Raw genomic sequence first — 17,791 nt, forward strand, 5'->3', positions numbered from 1 at the left:
AAACTGAAATGTTGATAGGATGAAAAGCTGCAGTATATTAAATATCTCCAAAGTTATTTTCAAGATATTTCACTTTCAACCCAGAAGTTCAACATGCTGCTAACAGGGCAGAACGTCCTGCATTCATCTAACCACGGATCAGTGCAAAATGTATTCTTTATTATCTAAAAGTTGTTGAGATATTTCAGTCTGGACCAATGTGGCGGTCTACCCCTTCAACTTTAGCAGCACAGCTAAAGATGAATGGCAGCAAAAAAAGCTTTAGGAAGAGTCCTGCTTGTTCCAGTGGAGGCCACTGTGCTCTTGGGAACCATCATTGCATCCTTCCCCAGATCTGTGTCTCGACACAATCCTGTCTCTCTGCAGACATTTCCTTCCACCTCATGGATTGGTTTTTGCTGTGATTTGGTTAATGGTAAATGGGCTGCATTTATATAGGCCTAGCGCTTTTTTAGTCTTATTGATCACTCAAAGCGCTTTACACGACAAGTCGCATTCACCTCTTCACATTTACAGTGCTTTTCTATCACACGCGCTCTTTCACTCACCGATGTTACATCGGGGGCAATTTAGGGACCAGTATCTTGCCTAAAAACTGAGAATCTGGAAGAACCAAGAATTGAACCGCTGATCTTCTGATTATTGGACAATGTGATTATGCATTGTCAGCTGTGAGACCTTATATAGACAGGGGTGTGCCTATCCAAAACAGGTCCAATCACAGGTGGACTCCAACCAAGGTATAGAAACATCTCAAAGACAAGCTAGAGAAATAGGAGGAACCTGAGCTAAATTTCAAGTGTCATAGCAAAGTGTCTGAATACGTATGTCAATGTGATATTTTAGTTTTTCTCTTTTTAATAAATTTGCAAAAAAATCTACAATTGTTTTTGCTTTGTCGTTATGGGGTCTTGAGTGTGTCTTGAGTTGTGCTTTGACATAATAAAATATGAAAAAAAATTGTGGTCTGAATACTTTCTGAATGCACTGTATGTGAACAGGCTCTGCTGTCCTTTGAGACACCCCAGGGTGACGTTCAGGAGCATAATCCAGCAGATGACCTCTGATTGTTAAACCTTTTTTTCATGTTACATTGAGACTTAAATTGTTTTTGAGAGCTCTGCCCCCATTTTCCACAGTAAAGTCCCGATAAACAGTGAGGTCTGTGGATTAAACACAGCATCTGCGACGATGAAAAACACATCACATTTTTCATACATTCACCTCCCTTGTATTGTGGTGGATGCAGTTTGCATGACGTTTCAGGGGTATCGGACAGGATATCGCAAAACCTCTGAACTCACCATTTATTACCCTGTTGTTTACATTAATGTAGTGTGCATTAGTCTGTTTCTGTTTGTTCTGAGAGTTGGTATTTATAACTGGAATGTTGAACAGCAAGAAAAACCAAACCGTGCAAAAGAATGTGGTGCATCATGTTTGTTGTTTACTGAAAGGTATCACAGATTTCTTGATAGCAAAACAAATAAAATGCGTGACCATAAGCTGCCTGTATTTCAGACCATATTCAGGAAAGGGAGTGAGCTGAGAGCATTGACTGTACATCCAGTGCCTCTCATCCTCTGAAAATGTTAAAGATATATGATGAGGTCCAGCTGAACCAACCAAACTTCATCACTTGTACAACGCACACAGAGCAAAACAGAGACAGAAACAGTCAATTCACTGTGTAAGTGAAAACTTTGACCCACTGCAAGGAAAGGTCAGGATCACCAAAGTAGGATTCATCCTCTGGGCGACCTCAAAAATATCTGCACAAAGGTTCATGTCAGTCTGTCCAATAGATTTTGTAATATTTCAGTCTGGTTTGAAATGGTGGCACGACCAACTTTACCATCCCAGTAGAGCTACACCACAAGCATGGCTGCAAAAACATTAATGAGATAAAGACAGGTAACATAATTGAAAAGTTTTGAAAAATGTTTTGTTGTGCATTTTTTTTTAAAAATGGACCTTTTTGTTAGTTCTTGAAAAGTTTTTGGATACAGCATTTTTTAAATTTGGTTGTCTGGGGCCCTGGAGGCCCTTTGTGGCTCCTCAGCCCTTTAAGCAGCTTACCTTGCTTGTGTCTTTGTCCCATGTGACCCGTCCTGTTTCTGTAGAAGCTGTTACACATTTTTTGCCCTCCTGGCTGATCTCAGGACAGCTTACCTGATGGAAACTGAGCCTCTGAGCAGCTTCTCGTCTCTAATTGTGTTCACTGAGGTGCAAGACTCTGCTCAGCAAACAGCGCTCGGTCACTATCAGCAGATGTCCTCTCAGGCACAGGTGGGTGTTCATTACTATTTCTCATGGGAGTTTCTGTTGGGCTCAGCTGTGCCTGTGCAGTGCTTTGACTTATTGTTTTTAAAATGAATGAGACAGAATGGGTTGATTTTGACAGAGAAGGTGCATTTCAATGAGCTGACAAAGAAGAAAAGTAATAATCTTTCAAACACTGTCACAGCTTTGGTTTTTACTAGTGGCCAGAGACTTGAAGGATCTAATTTAGTCTAATGAAAACACCATGTTGTATGCCATGCAAACACACTTACACTCACAGTATGTATTGCACTCAGTACGAAATGACAAACACATTGATCTGTGTCATCATCATGGTAATTTACAGCCCATTTAAATACCACAAACAGGTTTAGGCACGACACACACTGAGCTGTCTTCTTGATCCCTGATTTCACTTGAAGTCACCTGCAACACAGTAAGTCCCAATACTGTTGTTCTTTACTCTGATATTATTTAATACTTCTCATAATTCATTAATGAATAAAATTTCAACTTCCTGTTTCTGACATGAGCAAAAGTAATTCTGAGTCTGCTGCAAATATTGACATTTCTAAATGAAATGGTACAGCACTTCCAGGATTACATGAGTGAGATTTTAAAGCTTTTGAAAGTCCAGTTTTTGTGGAAGTTTTATACATTTTTTATTTTCAGATTTAAGGTGAAACTGTGTAAAAGTATAAAGTTTGATTTGACAGTTTCATCAAAAATTCTGATATGTTATTTGTGAAATTTTGTTTTACACATTGCTGTAGTATTAAAGGTCTTCAGTTAAAAAAAGTGAAGGAGAGGTAAAGAAAATGGAATAAAGAGTTGTATTTTTGTTCAGATGCAGTGTATAGAAGCTTTAAATATTGTTTAAACATAATATTATAATCTGATGAATATAAATATTTACAGATTTTGTAATAAGATTACAATATAAAAACACAAATCATATGTAATTTATGAGGAGCCGATGGGAGAGTTCAAGCTTCAGAAACTAGACATCAAATTGTGTTTTCTCTGCTATTCTAATTTTATTTATAGTCATTGTATTTCAGAAAGAGCACAAGCAAAATATTCAGCATGCCGAAAGTGAATGTCTCACATTCACTGCAAATTGTTATTCTCACTCAGGTGTCATTTTGTTTTGTCTTTCTCACTGTTTGCTTTTTGTGAGTGCTGGTCAGTGCTTGTTGCAAACATTTCATTTTAAGCCCTGCAGGTTTCTAACCCGACCAAACACACACCCAACTGAGTTGCTCCACAGAGTAACGAAACAGGTGTAGTGTGTTTTCATGTAATGAAAACATCTGAAACAGTGAAGACACACCTCAATTGTATTCTGCCCCTCTCTGATCGAAGGTGGACATGGCATCAGTGTCGCCCAGCTCTCGCCTCAACAAGGCCGTGCGCCAGCAGTACATGAGCCTGCCGCAGGGAGACAAGTGCCAGGTCACCTACATCTGGATCGACGGCACCGGAGAGGGGCTTCGCAACAAGACCCGAACCCTGGACAAAGAACCTGAAAGCATAGAAGGTACATGGCCTCTTTTTTAAAAATGATTTATTAGTTTTGGGGCGAGAAGCATTTGACCAAAAATAATATTTTATAACATAACAAATATTTGACACAAGTTAGTGGATTGAAAGGTCATTTTACTTGAAACTTCTTAAACATTTCATATGACAATGAAGGTAAAACATTCATGGAATAAGTTTAAGGCTGCTCTTATATTCAAATCTTGCAAATTAGAGGAAATCTGAGGCATTAGATCAAGAAATGGGGGGTGTTTGTATAGATTATTGTAGGAATTATGAGAATAAGCACAACTGCACAACTGTGCAGCTGTGCTGTCTGGGAGGGTTGCAGTACGCCTTTATTGTACACAACACAGGTGTTAGAGCATCCTGGTGCAACCCCAGTAATATGCATGTTAAGCTGGAGAACAAATATTTGTTACTGCTCAGTACATTGGTCTAGTTTAGAATCAGTTAATTGTCAATGATGCAGTTCATTGTGTAAAATTGTCCATTTGACCTGTATTTGACCTGCTGTTTCCCTTGTAGCACAAACACAAGTAATTTGATATAATTATCATGTACTGGTACTTAAAGCTGCTCTGATCAATGGTTTGAGCTGAAGGGTTTGACATTTTGCTTAATAAACTTATTCACTTTGTTAGTGAGAGTTCAATAGAAAGAAAGATACCACTTTCATATCTGTACAGTTAGTATGAAGCTACCACCAGCAGCCAGTTAGCTTAGCTTCACATAAAGACTGCAGACTGGCTCTGTCCACAGTTCACTAATTAGCATATCACATCTTGTTTGTTTAATCTGTACAAAAAGGTGAAAATGACACTTTATGTGGATTTATGTGCTGTTTACAGCGAAAAAGCTTTGATGTAGTCCCACTCTTAGACAAGCTAGTGACAAAATATCTGGCTCTTTAGCAGTAACATTTAGCCGCTAGTAAAGTATTTACAAAACTTTGTCTCAGCAGCATTTGAGCTTAGATGGTCTGTGGGTTTATCAGGTACAGAATAGTGGAAATCCATTTATGAATTATATTTAGAGGAGATGCTTTGATAATATTTTGGGTAAAATGATCTCGACAGAAATTCCTGAATGGAACTTCGATGGCTCGAGCACGTACCAGGCCGAAGGCTCCAACAGTGACATGTACCTTATCCCGGTCTGCATGTTCAGGGATCCTTTCACCCTGGACCCCAACAAACTGGTCCTCTGTGAGGTCCTCAAGTACAACCGTTTGCCTACAGGTATGTTTTTCAAATTTTTGATAACATTTTACTGAACCCATTCAGTAGGCTCGGGACAAACAGGTTGTCCTGATTTTTGTCTTTGTTGTCCAGAGAGTAACCATCGGGCTAGCTGCAACAAGGTGATGGAGAAAATGAAAGAGCACTGCATGTGGTTTGGTATGGAGCAGGAGTACACACTCCTAGGGACAGATGGACATCCTTTTAGTTGGCCCATAAATGGATACCCATCACCCCAGGGTGAGTTAGCAGTCATTTTTATCTCCTCCTTGGAACACTGGTATCTTATATTGAAACCTAAGGCAGTCATGTTTGATAATCATACCTTATAAGTTTTTTAATAATAATGTCTTACATTTACTTAAAAGAGCAGTAAGAAAAGAAATCCCTGGTCCATGATCTAGCTCGAGCTGCAGAGCCAGCAGAACAATACAATTTACTATACTATATATAATACTAATACAGCACACATGATTGTTTATTAAAGTGGTATATATGTAGTTTTGTATTTATTTAGTCTTAATAAGAGTCCCATCTTGACCCCACACTTTAAGGCCCTTACTACTGTGGCGTGGGGGCAAACAATGCTTATGGACGGGACATCGTGGAGTGTCACTACAAGGCCTGCCTCTACGCAGGGATCAAAATCTGTGGCACCAATGCTGAAGTTATGCCATCTCAGGTAAGTGTCAGCGTTATCCTGATGCACAGTGACTTCGTATTGGCATGATCATCCATTCAAAATTAATGATTGTTTTATCCATCTTTGTTTTCCAATGCATCTTTGGACTGTAGTGGGAGTTCCAGGTGGGTCCCTGTGAGGGTATTGAGATGGGCGACCATCTGTGGGTCGCACGCTTCCTGCTGCACCGCGTGTGTGAAGATTTTGGGGTTGTTGCAACTTTGGACCCCAAACCAATTACAGGCAACTGGAACGGTGCCGGTTGTCACACGAACGTCAGCACCAAGCAGATGAGGGAAGAAGACGGACTGCAGTGAGTTAACACTTCCTTTGAAACTTCATATAACAGTAATTCATGCAATAATTAAGTTATTTTTAGTTTTTTGTCATCCAAAAGTTATATTTTTAATTATTTGAGTTTTCCATTTGATGAAGAAAGTTTAATGTTCTGGTAAATGGTGTCTCATACAGCAGTTGCTAAAACATTCACTATGACTTTCTTGTCATTTGACATTTCAATAAAAGCTATTTTTGATTTGGTTTTGATAGAATATGATACAATATAGTACAATAAAAAAATTATGATAGTGTCACTTTTAATTTACTTTGTGTGCCCATAAATACATTTTTCAGGTAACCCCTGAATTTCACATTCTTTCAAATCTACAACTCAATCATTTTTTATTACTTATGTACTTAAAAGTTAAGAGAAAATGGACTATAAGCCAAGGCATTTGGAACTTAACTCAGGTAAATTGAGCATCTGTCAATTTTGGAACTTAAAGCAGCTATAATCAATATTTTTCACATGTCTACTTGTATATGAAAGGGTTCACTCATAGTGAAAAGCTCACTTAGAATGATCAATCTTTGCAGTTTTGTTCAGTTCTATGGAGCTTTATAACTCAAAGTCATTGCTTTGGTTTTCTGGAGTGCATTATGAGCCTAAATTTAATCTGTAGGCAGCTGTTTTCAGCAAAAAAAGATGGGATGAACCTACTGTACTCCACCTGCTCAGCACCTAACAGCTGATATACACAGTTAGAGACTAGCTGGTTACCGCAGTGGAGCGGAACTTTTATAATTGTGGTTTATAAGTGGACACTATTCATCCACAGTCACTGCAGCGGCCATAACTCAGTCTTGCTTTTCCTCTGACAGATACATCGAGCAGGCCATCGAGAAACTGAGCAAAAAACACATGGAGCACATCCGTATGTATGACCCCCGGGGAGGCCAGGACAACACCAGACGTCTCACAGGTCTCCACGAAACCTCCAGCATCACAGACTTCTCTGCTGGAGTGGCCAACCGAGGCGCCAGCATCCGTATCCCCCGCCAGGTGGGCCAAGAGAAGAGAGGGTACTTCGAGGACCGCCGCCCTGCAGCAAACTGTGACCCATACCTCGTGACAAAGGTCATCGCGTGCACCTGCCTGCTGGATCCAGAAGAGGATGAGGAGTGCAAGTAGGAGAAAGGTGCAGCCTGTTGTACTGGCTATGTAGCAATGTTTAATAATATACATTCCTCTGTGAGTTCACCTGAGGTGGACACTTGAAAAACACAAGATAAAGAAATTAAGGCATGGTTAATGGTTATTGTGATAGCATGTTTATTGATCTAAGTTTAGCCATATAGTATAGACTTCCGTGTGCACATACAGGTAATTTTCAGTACTGTAACTGTCTTTAGAAAGGAGACATTGAAAGTTTTGCACAGCAGCTTTGTCAGAATGGGAAATAACCATGTGTTATGGCTATTCTGAGCTTACATGTTCATCATTCTGCATTAAAATATGAATGAGCTTGTGTTACAGGTGTTAGTTTGAAATAAAGACAACGGTGCTATTCTTGTCTCTGTTCTTTCTTGCTTGTTTGTTCCTTCACAATATCAGGGTATTGGTATAGAAAGTCAAAAACATGAGGCCTATAAAGCAATATATATTGTATATTGTGATTATTGTGTTCTAAATGTTGTAAATGTTCAGGTTTTCAAGGCTGTGTTACAGTAAAATTACAGTTTTTTTAAAAATGATTTAACTCAACAGAGTTAATTTGAATTGTTTGGTCATTCACATTAACAATGATTTAGGTGTTTCTTAAATTATATAAATCCCTATATATAATTACAGTATATTTTGATATTGAGGAATTTGTTATAAAATATCAGCGTTGTGTTTGTCACTGTCGCCCAGTTATTATTTCTATCTTCAGAGGTTCTCAAAGAGGGGTCCAGGAACCCCAAGGGCTCCTTGAGGGGGTTCCTGGGACTCCCCAGCAAAAACAGGGAATCATTTATTTTCACAATGACAGAATGTATGCCAATTTAGTCATGGGTTTCAAACACTGTCTGTAATAAAACATCTAAAAGCAGATATCATATCAGATGGGGGTCGGTGGTCTAATTTGCGTTAAAAAGTGAAGTGAAAAAGTTTGAGAACCACTGCACTACTGCACTGTGGGATATAAGTGGATTCTGGCAATTGTCCACCAGGTGGAGCTTCTCATATAGTTTTCATCTCAATGCCTCTCACCATGACTGTACAGTTAAAAATGTGCAATTCACCAGTCAGTACCACCTGACAAAAGGTCAGTGTCACAGCAGACCAGAGCCATCAGTGCAGCACTTTAAGAAGGGGTAAATGAAATGTGGTTTAAAACCTTGAGGAAACAACAAAAGGAAAAGGATGCAAAAAGGCAGCAAAGACATGAATGAGAATCAGTCATTACTCTCTCAGTACTGGCATGGTTTCACCACAGCTTGATGCTGAGTGTACTTGACATATGGCGTTAACATCTTATCCTGTTACTTCCTGACATATGATCCTCCCTCACTTTCAACCTTGCAGAGTCAAAATGACTCATTATTCAAACTGTTTGAGAGGAGGTTTCACAACAGGAGTAAACACCAAAAAAATGATTCTTTGGATCAGATGCCACACGGCATACCCGATTTCCATGGATACAGGCAGTAACTTGGCAACCATGGTGTTTGTCTGTCGTCATGGAAACTTCTGTCTCAAAGCTTTTACCAGGAATATTCGCAGCCTGGTGAGATGATGACAGGAAGAGGGAGGCAGAGAGAGAGAGCGAGTTGATGTCTGTCAGTCTGTCTCTTTGTGTTTGATGGAATTTTCTAGTAAATGCAACATGTGGAAGCTCCACAATGAAAAGTATAAGTGAAGTGAAGCTATGATCAAATAATCTTCTCTGTGAGCTTTCTATGCATCTGTTCCAACAACTGATGATGCACACTGAGACAGGAAGTACTCTCAGAGACAGGAAGTGTACAAAGACATGGGAAGTGTATGAGCCACGTGAAGTACTGTGATAAGTTTCTATGTTAAATCATACTCACTTTGTGAGAGTGCTATTTATGAAGACTTTTGGTCACACAATGCACAAAGAAGGAAGTCACAGATGAAAAAAATGAAAATGTGGTGGACAGTAGTGCAACACTCTTCATACAGCTGTAGTATTAAATCTATGATGCAACATTTATTTGTGAAGTTTTGACCTATTTTTCTATTTGATTGATGTTTTCTGGTACACAATTTGCTAAATAATAGCTAATACAAAATGGTATTATGATTATGTATTCACTAAATGCAAAAAGTGCTCTTAACAGGAATTGCAACACTACCACTCTACATCTAAATACCACAGTTTTTGTGTTCTTCTTATCAACATGGTTATTCTTGTAACAAATGTAAAATGAGACAGCTTTATGTATCATTTCAGTTCCCCACAACAATGCATTTTCACCTTGGTGGACGTGAAATATCCCTGTACTCTCAGAAAGTAAGGTGCTTGTCATTGGGACTCTGCCATAGGGACAAACCCATAACGTAGCCCCGGCACAATTAGATGCCAACAAGGCTGGAATATGAACTGGGAAAGCTGGGTTACCTCCTTGGAGCCCCAGAAGACCCAATCTTACTGTACTGTAGGTCAGCAGGTCACATGGTGCGATCTGGAGGCCCTGTTGTGAGAGAGGTCGTTGTGTCAAGGATAGGTTTTTACATACATATTTTCTTTTGTGCTTACATGTGACATAATCCAAATGCTTTTGGGTGTAATCACATTACCACACAGCAAATCTAGGGCGAGCTAGAATTCATGGAATGCATGGAAAAACTCCACACAGTGTACAGAAAGTGGGAGGAACAGGGGCAGCAGGTTGGTGCAGCCACGGGTAGCAAGCATGGTCTCATGAGGTCAGGAAATGCATCTGTAATGATACACTCATGAAGAATGTGTCGAATGTACAAAATTTATCATAAAGTGCGCCATGAGGATACACCTGTGCACTCTGTTAAACATTCAGGTATATCACAGGATAAAGATTTTGTTTTTAATGACACTTGACCTGTTTGACCTTTGTGGATGATAATTTTATTCTTCTTCTATTTTCTTCTTCTATTTTTATTTTATTCATTTATATTTTTATTCATTTATTATTTATTTTACCACAAATTATTATGAAACTGAAGTATATGAGAGATTTTCACACCCTAACCATAAACCACAGTGTACATGAGTTATCCACCCTCCCATTACTCTCAATGGGGTTTAATCAGAGTGACGTCACTGGTCTCCAAGGGAGCTCGCGGCAGCAGGTGAGATCGCAGCATCGCCTCCTCGCGCTTTCAGAGACTCAGAGTGGCGGATTAGCGGAGCGGAGCCATGGGAAAGCTTCAAGAATTTGATATCACTTTTACCAACAACAAGGTGGTTTACGGTCCCGGAGAGTCTATAAGCGGGACTGTGAAAATACGCACCAGCAACTCGCTGCAGTACAAAGGTAAGCTTTCCTTCAACATTTTTCAACAGGGGGAACATTGTTTTTTTTGCCAGCGTGTCTTCCACCGCCTGGTTCCGTGAGGCGCGCGGTGAGGCTCCACCTAAATAAACTTTTCCTCCGTGATGGTGGACGTGAGGGAGAAAAGAGGACTGTGCGGCGGCGGCATGGTTCTTTTGTGAGCCAGTTTAGCGCCTCACTCAGTGACCGTCACCGTCTGAAAATGTGGTGCGGATATCACATATTTTGGTGGTGCTGCTGCGCTGGGAGTGGACGGAGCGTTTCCACCCTCCACATGACGCGAGCAGCCGCCGTGGAGTCGGTTGTGCCGTTTCAGCTCGTTGGTGTTGCTCGGTAGTCACGCCGTTTGAAACCCACATCCTGGTGCACATCCTGCTTGTTACAACATGTTGCTTCCATGTATTGTTTTTGACGAACCTTAGAAATTGTTTGGGGATGTTGCTTGGACGGTGAAGCATCCAAAAAGCAGGACAACAGGTGTTAAAGACACTTCGTTGCTTTTGAGAAGCGATTTTCCTTTGATTAATCATATTTTACAGTATGAAAGGAAATCCAAACCTTTTCCTGCCAAAATCCAAGACAAACCAGTGGAAACTGTTCATAATGGGGGGTAAATTAGGTTAGCAAGGTGGAGAGCAGCTTTTGGAGTTGCCATGGAAGTACACAAAGAATCCATTGTATGTGAGTGAACCTTGTGGGGATTCTTCTCTGATAATAGAGGGCTGCTATCAACTTTAACCAAAGCACTTTCTCAAAGGGAGTCTTGCACAGAGGTATGTTAATTGACAGGGTCTGTAAATAAAGAGGGCAGCTGTAAAGAGCAATGTTGTTGAGGTGATTTTCTTTTTGTGCTTTAAAGTTAATGTTTCATCATCAGTAACTCACAAAAAATACCCAGCTGCAGTGACAAATTCAAAGACAACAGTTGTGTCGTGCAGCATCCGAAGGGAATAAACAACACTGATATGATTATTTAACTACTTTCGATTTCATTAATTTCATATATGTGAAAAGTAGCAGAGAAAAAAGCATCAAAACATAGTTTGCCACAAATTGAATTCATTCTGCAGCACTTCCACCTGTTTGCCTGACATGGTGCGATTCATTTACATAATGCACTGGCTGACCTGAAGCAGATGGCCTACAGCAGAGGTCAAAGCTCCTGCTGAGCTCCGTTACACTGTAAGGTCACACGGCTGTGGCTGGTCTGCACCTGACACTGGGTGTTATTCACATATTAACCCCTGTGGTCATGGATTCTGTGGTGAATGGTGGCTGAAGAGCAGACAGACAGCAGGAGAGCTTCTCCTAGTCAGGTGAACAGCTCAATGAAAGCACTGTTGCTGAGAGGAGACGATGTGCGATGTGATGCCGACTGAGGTTTTGGATCAGCTGCAAGGACACGGAGAGAATCGGTTGCATTTACTGGTGGTTGGTCCATGCACTTTTGTTTTACCATAAAATGTAAGATGACAGATTTTACACCTGCATCAAAGTGTGAAAAACCACAGTGTGTTCATAAACAAAATATAAATCCTGGTTCAGTTGGCTGCCTTCACTTGTACCTCCCACTGCTTTTGAGGTGGGTCCACCTTAATACAAAAACAAATTGACTCGTTTTAAACATTAGACGATTGCAATGCCATGATAAATGTGTATATACTGGCATGTTGTTGAGAGCAGACCAGTGTGTGGCACGGGAGGATCCTCCTCTTATTAATCATCTGTAATTGCAATTTTGTCTCTTAATATTAAAGCTTAAAACAGTATTTTGCAAAGTGATTGTTCTTGCCAGCTTATGTCCCTCAGTCAGAGCCCTCCACTGACTTCTAAGTGAAGAGACTCAGGCTCCAGCTGGGGCTTTCAGCGTGTCCGTTAATGTACTGTAAATGCAGAGGTTGCATTATGTGTCCAGTCACATACCCCTCTTATCTTTGCCTGCTGATGATTTCATCAATCAGATGGTTTGAATCATGCTGCAGCAGAGAAATTTGTGTGTCTGTGTCTGCTTTGTTCAAGCGTGAGAACTTCCTGTTTTGGTTTCTAAGATAGAGATAGAGATAAGACAGGAGTCGTTGGGTTATTAGTGTAAATTGGACTTGTCCTGAATGGTCAGAGAAGGTTGCTCATGTAATCAATTTTCTTCATTTATTTGATTAAGGATGTCTCATTAAGTTAGTCGATGAGTTTTGTGGGTAATACGTGGAATCACAATTATGATGCATGTTAAGAGTGGACACACGCCCTGAGCTTACTTAACTTTTTTTTAATGGATATCTATCATGCAAACAACTACAATCCTTTTTAACCGGAGCAGGTTTTTACATCCTGATTGTTTGATTAAGCAGAGCAATAAAATCTGGACACCAAGCATTTCGCCTTGAACACATGTGGGACCATTGTCGTGCATAAATTAGCTGATTAACAGAAAGTTAATCATTAGCATTTCTTCTGGTCCAGGCACCTTTTCCCTCTTCCATGTAATGCTCATGACAGCGGCTTTTCTCTGCTAGAAATCTGCACAGTGTCCATGAAAGGCAGAATGCAAGGCTGGGAACGGCCTAAAATTTATATCATGGTATAATTTGAAGGACGGTTACAGTATGTCTCATGGTATATTTGTTTTTCTTAAAACCACTGCAACCACTGTTGTCAAACATAATTTGCCATGTATTAGTGTTGTTCTCGTTGTCTGACTTTTTAAATCTGAACCATGTCCATATCGTTGAAGATGCTCTGGTTGTTTTTACCAACTCCTCTTCATCATGCTCATCACTTTCAGCCATTTCTTTGATTACAAACAAAGCAGCATGAGCTCTCATGATTTTCCAGACAGTTCGCTGCCACAATCTTCTTTTTCTTTGGCAGACTAGTCACAGTTTACTGCATTGCTGCATCTCACTGGTTTAGTTACGTTATTTCCACTTTCTGTCTGCATTGAGTAGTCAAAAGCCATACTTTAGGGCAAATGCATACCGGTACTTTCTATACTATTTCTACCATCCGCCCCAAGCAGAATCCATTCTCAGATATTTTACCAAAGAACAGCACTGGTGTTGTCATGGGACTGTCTGCAGTATTATCAAAGTGGACTGCTGAGTTTTGTTTTATGTGTTTTGAAAGTGTGTGTGCGTTTGTGCAGGCTTAAAAGCCAGCCACAGGCTATCCATTACATAGATTGTGGCACCATATGATCTGCATGAATCCTTGTATTGTTTACAGTGCAGTGTGAGTTGGGTGTGTACGGTTACCAAGTTGTATGGTGAAATAAATACAGAAAGATATTAATAAACAGATGCAGGCTTTCTGAGATGCTGAACAATGTAGGAGCCAAAAAATTCTCAGCCTCACTCTATTATTGATGATGGAGACCATTAGACAGCATTTCTATTGATTTAGCTTCCTTACAGAGACAGTCGTATAAGTAGAGTCATGAATGCATGAATGAAAGTGCATGAATAAGCCACTTATACACATTACTTACACATAATGTTGAACATGGACTACAGCTCTGTTGAAACTCTTAACAGTATCCCTAGACATTATGTTCATGTTGGATGATTGTGCAGCGCATGAGTTATGGTCAATGCCAACATTGCAATGGAAATACAGAAAGTAGTTTGTCCTTTATGAAGAAAGGCAACAAGTAAAGTTATCTTCCTTTCATCGTAGCCACAATGTTTCCTAACTAAGCGTTTTAGTTACTGTGAAATGAAAATCCTTAAACTGTCTGTCTTGTTTCATTTTTCAACGGTCATTGAGCAACTGCTTTGTGGGTAATACAACAGAGGACCAATTGGTGTGTCAGTAGCACATCTGTACACGTTATAGTGAAACCAAACAAACATTATTTTAACTAAGAAGTCAGTCAGTAATCACTCTGATATGGGACTTGGTTATGTTGCTCAGGAGTTGGAGGTTATTGTTGCAGCTTATTGTTTCATTACTGGCTGCCATATTTAAAAGTGATTTATTTGTCAATGCATCTTTCATTAACGATCACTGTTAGTGCTGACTTCATTTACAAATACAATGCCTTTCCTGTGGCTGTTTCACAAGAAAAACCACCTGTGGTTTGCCAGTTGAATGCTATGGAGAAATATTGCTGACCATAAACAGCATCAAAACAGTTTCAGTTTCATGATTTAACATGTTGTTAATATCACATTTTAGAACATAACAGGTAAAAAACAAACATTTTCTGTTGCTGATTTGGGGCATTAGCAGAAAACAGATTCACTCAGATGCTGGGGATCCCTCTGTGTTGATGGTGATGAGTTATAGATTTGAGGTAAAGGGTGTAGCCAGCCTGTCTGTTCTGTTTAGCCTCCTCTTGTTTCTTCGTTGGCTTCCTGACTCTTAGGACAATGATAGAGGAGATGGTATTTCATTAACCCATTCTATGAGTCTGTATGGACATATTATCTCATGTGGAACATACCTCTGTATTGACAGTTTACTTCAGGATCCAACACTCAAAAATAAGATGTGAAGTTCTGCGAGTGTACACCAGTCAGAGCCAGGAAGGTTTAGGAGCTGTAAATGAAACAAGAAATACATCACTTGAAGTGACAATCCATTTGACCTGACTTCCTGACTCTTTAGTCTCATTTATCTTTTGCAGACTCTTTACTGTGTAAGTAAGTTGACTCCAAAACAGTGTAAATGAGACATTACAACATGTAGTTCTTTTGTATCTCAGATAACAGCAGTGGATCTCATCTTAGTTTACAGAAGAGCAGAAGCACACATTCATTGTAACACAATCATTGTCTGTGGTAATACAAACCACTAGCTTTATGTAAACAAGACAAGACATCACCTTAGGTCCATGTGAAGCCGGCCACAAGTGCATGTATGCACACACACACATGCTTTGTGCCTTTGTATTGTGATGCTTTTATCTTGTATTTAAGATCCGTGGTTTGTGAATCACATGGAGAGTCACTTTTTTTTAAATTTATGACAAATCTTTTGACTTCTGCTGCTTTTGTGCATAATCAGCAAATTACTAACCCATCCTGTAACTCATGGTTTCAGTCTAAATGTCACTTGAATGAATATGTTTGTGCTCTTCCACAGCCATGTTTGTTCTATACTGGACGAGTCCTCACTTGTCCACACAGCAGCAATCAGTTCAACAAAGAATTGATTAAGGATAAGTCAAGATAAGACAAATGGGATATGTAAACAGTAATCAGTGGGTTTTTGGTGCTATATATGCTGTGTAAAAGCTTTATACTGTATATAAGTGATGTGGGTTGCAATAATGACAGAAAATAACATTTTCCTTTCTTAATGTTAAAAAGGGGGTGGGGGTCAGTTCATCAGGCAAAAAATATGGATCATATGCACAGAAGCCATGAGACTGGTAAGATTTGAAATGGTTATGTCAGCTTCATTAATTACATTTAGGTATAAAGTTACATATCTGACTAGATACAATATATTCATCCTACAGTGTATCTGATATTTGCTGGAGCTCTGGCCCACACTTAATGGTACTTGAAGGTATGTTTATGCTGCTAAGTGCCTTGCCTCAATACTTATCTTCCACTTCCCTACAGCACCAACGGTGTGCAACACCAGCCAATGTTAGCTTAGAAATGGAGCCCGCTAACTTCAACAGACACAGACTCCAACGTAAGCACAAAAAACACAGTGAAGCCCATCCGGCCAAAAGGGAATGTGACCAACGTCGGGGAAAACTAGGGTCAACATTTTATCACTTTATAAATCTCTTTTCAGAAATATATAACATCAGTCAAATTAAAGTCTCACATAGCCAGGCCTATGTCCATGGGGACAAATCCCTGTGGGTAGCTACATCAGTGGGCCAGTGAACCATTAAAAAATCCAAAACCATTGAGGTTTTACCATCTCTCTCTTTACTGCCCTTTCTGTGTGCCTGTCATACGGGGTGAAATAGAAATAGTATTCAGCCTGTGAAAAAAACAGCTGTATAGTGTCTTCTGTGGCTCTGGAGCTTCCTGTTTTACAAACTGGAGTTTGAGAGACATAATGTTGAATAACTCAGGGACGTCACTCAAGAGAAATGTATTCTGTTATCAACCAGTTTCACCTTGGTTATTGTCCTCTAACACTGTCCTGGTGGGAGCATGTACTGTGCAGAAGCAGAAAGACGCAGCCGAGAGATGCTGGTGTGATTTTAAGAAAGATGCTTACAGGCCAGATTAATGCTGTATTAGTATTTTATTCATCACTGTGTTGAATCCAGCTTGTCTCCTTGAGGCAAACACTGCTGTTTATTCAGAGAAAAACTGGGGTGCAACTGATACAGAATAAATCAATGAATCTAGTGTATGAGTGTCTCTTTATTCTGGCTGGTGAACACATCCCTGCAGGCTGAGTTTTTCTGTGTGACCGTCTAGACCTGGGGGCATGAGTAAATCATGACATCACTGCCCCAAGAGTCACTGATAAGAGATTTGCCTGAAAACCAGAGGAGCAGCGCTGAAACCAAACAACTCAGGCCTCCAAATCTTTACACAGCCCTTAAGTCATTCATAGCAAGTAAATCAAACAAAGGTCTATTGTTTTAGATAAAACTACTGTACTGCTACTGCTGCTGCTACTATTACTGGTACTACTGCAACTGTTACTACCACTAATACTACTAGTAGTACATCATCTGCAACTGAAATTGCTTGTATTACTGCCAGTGCTATGAATACTGGCACTCTACTACTAATGTTACTACTTCAAATAATAGTAGTAATTATTTTTATTTATAGCTTATTTTGGTAATTTTAAATGTGAAAGGTAGAGTAAAAACAAAACAGACAAAGAAAAAAGACTTTCAGATTCTGGAGTTTGTTTGGCGATTAATTACTGCTTAATTGGACTTTACTCGTACTGGTTTTATGCCCTCTGTTTGTGTTGTCTTTTGAGACTTGCCTGTTATAAAGGACTCTACTGATTGAGTAAATGATCTAAAACCCGAAGAATAAAGGTTCTTGAATCACTTTGACTTGTCTTTTGTCCTGAACTGTGACTCATGGTGACTTCATTCTCTCTGCTGCCCTTCAGCGTGGGTGGGTGGCATCGATCCACATGTACATCATCAGTCAGCGTGCTGTGCCCATAGAATTGTTACTGTCAGCTGGAAGTCTTTGCGCCAGCTGCTCCCTCTCCCCTTGGACTTAGTCATGTTAATAATAACTACGCTTTGACCTCCATAACCAGCACCCTGTCTAACCCC

General features: G+C 39.9%; 2 protein-coding genes across 2 annotated transcripts in view; both read left to right on the forward strand.

The window, feature by feature from the left end:
- Positions 1 to 2,652: 2,652 nt before the first annotated feature.
- On the forward strand, positions 2,653 to 7,595 carry LOC111650123 (glutamine synthetase-like). The gene is made up of 7 exons (XM_023399929.2): positions 2,653 to 2,719; positions 3,649 to 3,823; positions 4,905 to 5,066; positions 5,160 to 5,306; positions 5,621 to 5,748; positions 5,862 to 6,061; positions 6,910 to 7,595. Exons 2-7 carry the CDS (start codon positions 3,655 to 3,657, stop codon positions 7,217 to 7,219), a joined length of 1,116 nt encoding a protein of 371 aa, XP_023255697.1. The 5' UTR covers positions 2,653 to 2,719; positions 3,649 to 3,654; the 3' UTR covers positions 7,220 to 7,595.
- A 2,752-nt stretch (positions 7,596 to 10,347) lies between these two features.
- arrdc1b (arrestin domain containing 1b) overlaps positions 10,348 to 17,791 on the forward strand; it is a 36,731-nt gene continuing 29,287 nt past the window's right edge. The window contains exon 1 of the mRNA XM_023399979.2: positions 10,348 to 10,551. Within this exon, the coding sequence (XP_023255747.1) occupies positions 10,434 to 10,551 (118 nt within the window). The 5' untranslated portion in view covers positions 10,348 to 10,433. The remainder of the gene's footprint in view (positions 10,552 to 17,791) is intronic.

Source organism: Seriola lalandi, unplaced genomic scaffold, assembly GCF_002814215.2.
Source record: "Seriola lalandi dorsalis isolate HSWRI2012SDOR001 ecotype SW California unplaced genomic scaffold, Sedor1 jcf7180002052129, whole genome shotgun sequence".
In the NCBI taxonomy this organism is placed as follows: Eukaryota; Metazoa; Chordata; class Actinopteri; order Carangiformes; family Carangidae; genus Seriola; species Seriola lalandi.